The following is a 10,044-nucleotide window of genomic DNA, read 5'->3' as shown; positions in this document are numbered from 1 at the left end:
AAGCAAATTAGAAATCACTGCTTTCTTTTTTATTTGCATTTTCCATACAATCCCAACTTTTTCTGATTTGGGGTTGTACTTCATAGGTTTATTTATTTATTTATTTATTTATTTACTGTATTTATTTATTATTGACTTAAATGGCATTCTGTATGCAGGAGGATAGCTTGAAACTATTAAGCCTTTCTAAAAACTATTTTTTAAAAAAGCCAGATGGACAGTGGAAACATGACAAAAATCATGTGAAATATCAATATTTTCCTCAGATGTTTTGGTCAAGTACTAGAAAGAGAGTGTTTATAGCTTACACTGTAATTATGCTTAGTCCCACATCCTGAATTTTGCAGAAACATCAACTGTTTGTCACAACTTGTGAACTTGGACTTATCAGAAAATCTCTGTGAATGCTATAAGAGTGGGCCAGTCATGTGTAATCTTCTGATGCTGGCTGATACAGTATACAGTATTATGACATTCCTAACCACAAAGTTTATATTCTCATGGCTCAGCTGTGTGTAATACTAGGTAGAAATTAAATGCCTATCAAGGTTTGAAAATCAGTCCGTATAATCAGCTCTTTCCATCTAGTCCTCATAAGTCTTCATTAAAGGAGTATGGCTGTTTTTGTTATAGACAACCTAACGTTGTTCGATGTTTATCTAAGATTACTATAAAAGCCCGGCAGAAAGAAAGTGGGACAAAGCTCTTAAATAATGACGGAAGACTTGTTCCTCTTGTGAAATTGGCTGCAGAATATTTTATGATCAGAATTCAGAGAAATGTTTATGAAAGTATTTCTAGGCACCACCCTGCAAGAATCAGCCCTTTGGATTTCTTTGTCCCCTTTTTCACACACACACACACACACACACACACACACACACACACACACACACACACACACACACACACGTCTTACTATTATTGTCAGGAACGTTCACTGAAATATACGTATGTATTATATTACAGAAAAAAATGCCATGTACAGTAATTAGAAAGTGGGTAGTGCAAACTTTTTGAGTGTCTAGTCTACATCTTAACTAAAATAGACAAGTATCAGCTTCTTTTCCCAAGCACCAGGTGTTTACCTCAAAACCTCGTATATACACGCACTCTAGTTTCAACCGCAGCTGCCTTGAATGCAGTCATAGTGTCTAGTGAGAGATAAACAATATGGGTGATTGGGTCTATGGACAAACTTTAAGTATCCTTCTCAACTGCTCTGAGGTCAGTTGAGAACCAGCAATCACTGCTGATTGGATAGTCTTGGAATGCAGGTTTTTCCACATAGTTGACTACAATCTGCAAATACATTATCAGGATGTCAGTGTTTCCGTATTGAATTTGGCAACTGGACATAAACTATGGGAGAGGTAAAAACAAACTTTTCCAAAACTAACAAAGCTTACTAATACTTGGTGTCCTCATAACTGATTACAACCATATTGACATAACTATTAATGCAGCTAATTCCTGCTTTGCCCTAAACTTGACTTCAGTAACCAAAAGAAAAAAATCAACGAGCATCAGCTTCTTTTCCCACGCGCCAGGTGTTTACCTCAAAACCTCGTATATACACGCACTCTAGTTTCAACCGCAGCTGCCTTGAATGCAGTCATAGTGTCTAGTGAGAGATAAACAACACACACACACACACACACACACACACACACACACACACACACACACACACACACACACACACACACAAAACTACAGTGAATTGCCTGTTTGTAATTCATCAAAGTAACTGACATAGTATTTGTGTGTATGAGTGGGATGATTATAATGGTGTGGGGGGAAAGGGGGTTTACCATATTTTTAAACGCAACTGTTCATGCATCTTACCAGTAGACAATCCTTGATAGTTGTCGAGTGAGATGGTTTCTTCTTCGTTAGAGCCTGCATGAAGGTATTGCCCATCTTTCAACTGGGAGGGCTCATTTTCCCAGTTCACATGGAATTGGCAAAAGACTTGAATATGCTTGAGAAAAATAAAAGGGATTACACCGCAGGGACATGGGAAAGGAAGCAGGGACATGGGAAAAGTCTAGCAGCTCAGGGTGGGTAATTGCGAAAGCCAGTTTCATTCCCATTGATAACACAACAAACTGCCAGAGGGTTTCACTCGGGGCTTCAGGAACAGCAAATGCTTCCTTGGTATTACTATACACACTGAGGAAATCTTCCTCTTAAGTTTTTCACAGGTGACATGAAGTAAGAATATATCCAAAGCCAAGGTAAGTAAGTACAACAGTTAAAATTTATTCTGTTTTGTTAGAAAATGCCATAAAAACAATTATCTCATATATAGCTACAAGTTTGGAAGATAAAAAATTGACATGTTTAATGACTGTAATTCGATAACTCTAGCTTTTTTTATTGCATGAATGTGTTTTGAATTACAGCTCCTCCCTTTTATAATGTGACATAAAACCACAAGTCTGTCTTTCCTCTCACTAAGCATAGCTGAATGAGAAACACTTGTGTTACATTTTGAGAATTGATTTATTTGATTTTTTTCAATATTTTTCCAATATTTTACGTGTGTTTGTCATTTATCAAGTCATAATTTCCTTACACAGAAATGTGTTTTAGGAATGTTCCATAGCCCCACAGCTGGTCTTGTAGACAAACACCATCTCTAGGGATAACTTTGTTACTGAAAAGAACAACAAAATCAGATTCTTCCAGAAAGAAAAAGAAAATGATCTGTTGTAGAGATGAGTCTTCCCCCCCATACACCAACATAAGCTTCTTGGAATGTGTAGAAATTTTGATCTGAAAATAAATTTTAGGTCAAAACCATACAAGTTGGACATAAATGTAAGTGTTGCTTTGTGTATACACATTGAGCTCTTTAATTCTATGCGTGGTTGCCATTTAGCCCTTGTTACTCTGCAACATTCATGCATTTATCCATTCAGAAATGCATTTTGTTCATAAATGAGTAACAAGGTTGATATTTTTCACGTAGGATTAGCAAATGCACAAAATATGGTTAGCTAACATCAGTGATAATCGAATGAAGACATTAGGAACATTCTGCTGATTTACTAAAAAAAATGTGTCTTTATAAATGAGTATTTTACTCTGTAATTACTTTACCTAGAATTTGAGTAATAGTCCTGTACATTCAAAAACTTTCATCAGCCAGTATCAAAATATTATTGAAAATGAAAAAAGAAGGCAAGAAAGTACTTTTCCTTTTCATATGATCTTCAGGAAATTTGGATGTTTCAACTTCCTAATATATTCATGGGGTAAGTGAATGTTGCAATATTAGAAACATACAGGAGCTATGTGAGTTTAAGATTAAGTTAAAACACCATCTTAAAGGACCCATGGCATGGTGGTTTGTTGATGCTTTAAACGGGATCGTGGAGGCTTCCGGATGTTATATCCGCAGCCTTTCTCAAAATGAACACTCGGAACATAGATATAGCCTCCTGGAAGAAAGCCCCATTTCAGCGCTTTTCCCAGTGCGTCGTTTTGCTAATGAGAAGCATGGAGGCGGGGAAGGGTAGAGGGTGGGGGCGTGCCATGGGGGGAGGGGGAGGGGCTGCCGTCTGCCTCCCAAGCCGGTCGAGAGCGCTCCTCGTCGGGCACGGCCAGGCAGGCGAATGCCCTGGTCCGTCCGCCCTGTCTAAAAAAAATGGTACAACTCGAGCCCATGGTAAAACTGGGACTTTGTCGGGTTTTTTCAGCCTGAGGCCCATGGTAAAACTGAGCAGTTTTACCATGGAGGAGTGGGGACTTTGCCATTTCCTCCCCCCAACTCGCCCCTGGGAGAACTGCTGCCTCCACGGGCGGGCGGTGCCGCTGGAGGGCCGCCCGCGCGACCTCGGCTCCCGACAAAAGATTGGATCTAGGGCTGACTTTCAATGGATTGCAGCGATGGAGCTGCTCTGCCACTCACGACACCCCGGCCCAGAATCAGGGAAAAATACCGCGCGCTGATGTCATTAAGGTGTGACGCGAGGGAATAAAATAAATTCAACAAATGTTTGGGTTTTTACTGAACAAACAAACAAATAAAATGAACGAGTGACTTAAAAAAAAGAATGTGGGTGTCTTTGTAAAAACTGTTTTGATTGGCTATTATAACAGAGGTAGCGCAGAGTACCTGGCTAACTGCAGGAAGCGGTTAGCTGCACAGCTAATGTAGCCATTGCAAACGCACCGATTTTAAAACACGGCAAAACGACTTAACAGTTATACACTTACTTGTTTGGTGTTTGTGGCTGATGCGGCAGGGATGCTTAGTACGGACCCAGGCTTCAGTGACAGTTGATGTGCAAAACCTGCCCTGTACTGTCCCAAGTTGTGGAAACATTCCTCAGGAAAATGCTTCCGACAAACATACACCGTCTTAGGTAGACTCGACGACGTATTATTGAAGTAAATAAAATTAAGCCACTGCATCTTCAGGGGCTCTCCCGTCAGCAGTAAAAACAGACTCTTTTCTGTGTTGTCACATCCATGTACAGCGCAATTTCCATGTTTCGCTCGCTTAGGTGGTGCCATGTTGTTGTGTCCTCTATGTGTCCTCACTACAACTGGGCGGGGCAATCCATACAGTGGGTGGGAATCCAGAGGGGGGGCATGGGGATCATCTCCCTTGCTGACGTAGTAAAGGGAAGAGCTTATCAATGCGCCGTTTTGACGCACCATTCTCAAATGTTGGGCATAGTTTGGTTTACACATTATGAAATTTCTAGCCACTGGGGTGACTTAAGAAGGTCAGAGGAACTCATTTTAACATTAAAAAACCTCAGAAAGTGAAAATTTCATGCCATGGGACCTTTAAGCAGTAACATTGCACTTTAAGCGATTTTTATCTACTTTGATATTGTGCTTTATTGTTTCCTTTTACATTACGTTACATTACATGGCATTTAGCAGATGGTCTTTTCCAGAGTGACATACAACGAGTGCAAAAGTCAGGTACACGAAGTGCTGAACTTCTCCACAATAAAGTTCTAGTGCTAACTGAACAATTGACAACAATACCTACTGTAATATTCTGTTGAAGTATCAATACTCAAAAAGCCAAAGAAACAAACCAACCATATAAAATACAACTAAATAGAGAACTCAAACAGCTAACCTCAGGGTAGACCGTACACAGCCTGGGTTGGTCTAGGCCGAAACGCAGTTATACAGTGGCCAGGGAAGGAGGCGAGTTGGCAGTTCTGAACTCAATGGGAAGGTCATTCCACCAACAGGGAACCAGGACAGAAGGCAGTCTTGAGCAGGCTGGGCAGGAGAGTAGAGGAGGAGGAGCCAGGCGACCAGTAGTAGCGGAGTGTAGGGATCTGGCTGGTCTGTAGGGGTGGATCAGATTCTGGAGGTATGCTGGCCCTAACCCCTTGACAGCCTGGTAAGCTAGCACCAATGTCTTAAATTTGATATGAGCTGTGATAGGTAGCCAGTGCAGGTCGGGAAACAGAGGGGTGACATGGGAAGAACGAGGGAGGTTGTAGACCAGGTGAGCTGCAGTGTTCTGGATGAACTGTAGGGGTCTGATGGCAGAAGCTGGAAGAATGAATTTAGAATGCCTTGCAAATTTTAACTTTTTCTTCTTTTCATTATATTTACATTCATTATGCTATATCAGGGCGGCACGGTGGTGTAGTGGTTAGCGCTGTCGCCTCACAGCAAGAAGGTCTGGGTTCGAGCCCCGTGGCCGGCGAGGGCCTTTCTGTGTGGAGTTTGCATGTTCTCCCCATGTCCATGCTCCGGTTTCCCCCACAGTCCAAAGACATGCAGGTTAGGTTAAGCCTAGGTCACAACCGGACGTACGATTTTTTGGCCGTGCGATTTTTGGCATTTCCCAAATCGCTGCGTTTTTTTTGTTCGTGGAGAAAGACGCACATTGGCCGTAAGTTTGTCTTGCAACCTGAAAAAAACATAAGCGCCTGTAGAGTTTGTTTGACATGACAAAGAACCTCTGCGGCCGGTCTGCGGCCAGTCTACGGCTCGAAAATCAGCACGTCACACACGCGCCCTCTGTGTGTTTCATGCGCTCCCTCCGTGCGTTTCTTGCGTTTTTTGCACGTATACCGGCCGTAAGAGCACGTACAGCCGGTTGTGACCGAGGCTTTAACTGGTGACTCTAAATTGACCATAGGTGTGAATGTGAGTATGAATGGTTGTCTGTGTCTATGTGTCAGCCCTGTGATGACCTGGTGACTTGGCCAGGGTGTACCCCACCTTTCGCCCATAGTCAGCTGGGATAGGCTCCAGCTTGCCTGCGACCCCGTAGAACAGGATAAAGCAGCTAGAGATAATGAGAGGAGATGAGATGTTATATCAGAGGGTGGCACGGTGGTGTAGTGGTTAGCACTGTCGCCTCACAGCAAGAAGTATCTGGGTTCGAGCCCAGCAGCCGACGGGGGCCTTTCTGTGCGGAGTTTGCATGTTCTCCCTGTGTCTGTGTGGGTTTCCTCCGGGTGCTCCGGTTTCCCCCACAGTCCAAAGACATGCAGGTTAGGCTAATTGGTGGCTCTAAATTGACCGTGAGTGTAAATAGTTGTTTGTCTCTATGTGTCAGCCCTGTGATGACCTGGTGACTTGTCCAGGGTGTGCCCCGCCCCTCACCCATAGTCAGCTGGGATAGGCTCCAGCTTGCCTGTGACCCTACACAGGATAAGCAGTTATGGATGGATATCAGGACTCCATTTAAACTAGCAATGCTAAACTGGATGTTCCTATATAAATGTTGATTTAAATAAATAAAAAGTAAAAAAATTGTCAAACTAAAATGTCCATTTTTCATAACCTATAATGGAAGGCTCATGGAAAGTGATATTTCAAGCATGAAATATTAATTGTAGTTATACATTAATGCCAAAAAAAAGACCTTGAGGTATTGTAACAAGTATATATCATGTTAAAGTGTAGTTGTAGGTTGGTGTTTTTTTCCAAATGCTATAAGTTTTATTGACGTTTTGTGAACATTATTTATCTGGAATATGCTTATAGGTTGCTGTGAATGACACTTTATGTTTAAATTGTCATATCTTTCATTTGTAAAATTAAATATCAGTGGGACAAAAATGGCTTCACAATCATGGAACCACCCTTTTGCTCTTTCAGAATGAAATAATGCCTGCTTGCAAACATACATGCAAGAGGCAATATACATTTTCCCAATGACAAATAAGTCAGGCATATCCAGGAAATATAAATCATAAGATATGGGAGACTCTTCAAATGCACAGTGACCAAGGAGCTCTTGAAACATGATGAGGCACACTCCTGGAGAAAGCTCATACAGATGTCAGGACATTGCAGATATCAAAGTCCTTCCCCGCACCATGTGGCGCATCGGGCGGCACCGATCTCCATTTCTATAGCCCTCAGCCTCTCGCCTATTACATAGCTAGGGTTACAGTGGGGGGCTAGTCCTCTGGTAACCACGAGAGTTTAACTCCCCACTCACATCTGTATTGCAGCGTGCCTTGCCAGATGGTAGTAGGTACCATTTTTATGATGGTCTTTGGTATGACCCGACCGTGAATAGAACTCCCGATCGAGAGGCGGACACGCTACCACTAGGCCACTAGCCCGTTTGCAGATATCACATCCGTATTTCCCCCCATTAAGACCACCCTTTTAACTTCCTGCAGCCTTGCAGCTGTAGTGTTAGTTCAGTCACTGATGATATGCCTTAGCAACCATAATGTTATGAGTTCAAATCTCAGAAAGCCATTTTTGGCCCTGGAACAAGGTATTTAACCCCTAGCCACTCAGTTGTATGCATGGATTGATTTCATCATCACTTAATACATTATGGATAAAAGTATTTGGCAAACAACCAAACCTGTGCACACTTTCCCTTCCATCACATGCTGTGAGAACAAGCAATCAAATCCAGAAGTCAAAATATCATGTGTAATTGCTCCAATGTCTTATGTGTTTAACTGTAACTTACTTTTGATATTCTTCTTCTTCTTCTTCAGCCTAGCCTGAAAGTGTGGAGACATGGCGCACATCGTGACCTCGCTGATTTCTGCCACTTTAATCATGTGCTTAGCATTCACAGGTAATCACAAACAGATGCTGGGAAATGTCACCAGTGACAAGATGAGTTCCAAGAGAAGTATCAGCTCTTTGAATATGCTCATTTTAAACAGTGCTTCTGCTCTTGGCCTTTATGCCATCTAAAATAATTGAAACCATACTCCTAAAGTTGGCCACAGTGAGCAACATGCTGGACTGAGGTTTGTTTTTCCCACTCTTCCCTTCTTTAGTAATGGACCAGGATTTATGCACAAACTAATTTGTTTATAGAGGAAATGGCCTTTTACAGACATTAAATCTAAGACTGTCTAATTTATTGCTCTATCTAATGGATGTTGGTTTTTTTGCAGTGCATCAGGGAAATTTTTTATTGATTTTCTTTATTTAGTTGCACAGCTTGATGGGTCAGATGCTTCGGTCTGTGACAGGGCCACGTTTGATTCTACCGTGCACAGCTCCTGTGTATCTATCTACAAGGAATTCATGGCAGCCACCAACTACCAGGATGAGTGTCCATGGCCCAGCACTCAACGGTGTGTGTGTGTGTGTGTGTGTGTGTGTGTGTGTGTGTGTCCTTTAAGTTACAGAAGACCTGTTGTGGTTCCAGATTTACTAACCTCACTCTTAAAAGTACAGATAATTTTCTATTTGTTTGTTGTAGTTATTGATTTATTCATAGTATTTACTGAATAATTTGCTTCATGGCTGGATCAGCATACAGCAGGTAGCATAGATACCTCACAGCTCCAGATCCCCTGGTAGATGGATCGGCCATGCTAAAATTGCCCAGCATGGTGCCCTGCAATGGACTGGTGTCCAGGCCAGTGCATATTCCCACCTCACACCAGAATCAGCACCATCCTGACCACCATTCAAACAGAATTTATGAATGAATAATCTTTAATACAAATAGCTGTTTAATAAATAGAGACTTTAATGATTTACTGCAATTACAGATAAGCTAAATGGAGTGCAAAGTAGAGAGTAAATATAGCAACCATAAATTTCTTGAATGATCTGTGACCAGTTGTCATGGGAAAGTCATAACTTTAGGTTTCCCAGGAGTAAGTTTTGATACTCCATTAAAGCTATGTCTGTGGGGATTGACTTCTTAAGAAAAAAAATGTTTGTTCTCCTATGTATTCTCGGTAGCTACATAAATAAATAGGAACACATAACCCAGTTCATGTACATAGCAGTGGTGGTGACAATTTTTGGATCAGCGAGAGAAAGAGAGAGAGAGAGAGAGAGAGAGACTAGTGTGTGCTGGGAATCTCCCTAATTCTGTTGTCTTTCTGCCCTCAGATACTACAATAATTTGGACTACTGTGTCACAATGGTGGGTAATATCACATCATGTAATGAGCCATCTCTGAAGAACAAGATCTTTTTGGATATCCACCACACATATTTTTTTCACTGCCCCTTCCAGAAGGATCCTGATGTGCTTGTACTGCTGTTGTTTACGCTGCCCTGCATCATCATCACTTTTATCATCCCCTTTTTCTGCACCTACATCACCCACAAGGAATGATTAACTCACATTGCTACAAAGGGTCTTGTTAGAGTAGAATTACTACTGATCCTTCTGACACATTTACATGACTGACTGACACCTCAGCATTTGAACACCTGCCTATTTTTTATCTTGCTTTTAGTTCACATAGCAGAATTAGATGTTGTAAGAACAATGTATTCATGTCAGTCACTTTTGTAATCTCAGGTAAATGTCAGTTCCAAATGTAACCTGTTTGCCATTAGTTGCTGACTGTTAAATTCTTCATTTTTATTGCTGAGTTTTTAATCAGTTTTTAATTTTCTTTTATTAAAGTATCTATAAAAAAAGCATGCCAGCATGTCTCATCTCATCATCTCTAGCTGCTTTATCCTGTTCTACAGGGTCGCAGGCAAGCTGGAGCCTATCCCAGCTGACTACGGACGAAAGGCGGGGTACACCCTGGACAAGTTGCCAGGTCATCACAGGGCTGGCACATAGACACAGACAACCATTCACAC

The 10,044-nt window shown here is 41.7% G+C and overlaps 1 protein-coding gene across 2 annotated transcripts; it reads left to right on the top strand.

The window, feature by feature from the left end:
- The first annotated feature begins 1,885 nt into the window (after window positions 1-1,885).
- LOC132891359 (receptor activity-modifying protein 1-like) lies at window positions 1,886-9,819 on the top strand. 2 transcript variants are annotated; one of them, XM_060928870.1, is made up of 4 exons: window positions 1,886-2,244; window positions 7,968-8,050; window positions 8,417-8,561; window positions 9,334-9,819. In XM_060928870.1, the coding sequence occupies exons 2-4, from the start codon at window positions 7,990-7,992 to the stop codon at window positions 9,560-9,562; spliced, it is 435 nt and encodes a 144-aa protein (XP_060784853.1). In that variant the 5' UTR covers window positions 1,886-2,244; window positions 7,968-7,989; the 3' UTR covers window positions 9,563-9,819. The 2 variants fall into 2 exon arrangements, with proteins under 2 accessions (XP_060784853.1, XP_060784852.1); XM_060928869.1 differs by having other exon boundaries at window positions 1,889-2,240.
- The last annotated feature ends 225 nt before the right edge of the window (window positions 9,820-10,044 follow it).

The sequence above is a fragment of the Neoarius graeffei genome, chromosome 9, assembly GCF_027579695.1.
Source record: "Neoarius graeffei isolate fNeoGra1 chromosome 9, fNeoGra1.pri, whole genome shotgun sequence".
In the NCBI taxonomy this organism is placed as follows: domain Eukaryota; kingdom Metazoa; phylum Chordata; class Actinopteri; order Siluriformes; family Ariidae; genus Neoarius; species Neoarius graeffei.
This window is presented reverse-complemented; position numbering and strand designations above follow the sequence as displayed.

Excerpts from the sequence above, each read along its gene's own strand:
- LOC132891359 (XM_060928870.1), top strand. The coding sequence starts at position 7,990 with ATGGCGCACATCGTGACCTCGCTGATTTCTGCCACTTTAATCATGTGC. Across the intron at positions 8,051-8,416 it reads CATGTGCTTAGCATTCACAG|TTGCACAGCTTGATGGGTCA; the intron begins GTAATCACAAAC and ends TTCTTTATTTAG. Across the intron at positions 8,562-9,333 it reads CCATGGCCCAGCACTCAACG|ATACTACAATAATTTGGACT; the intron begins GTGTGTGTGTGT and ends TTCTGCCCTCAG.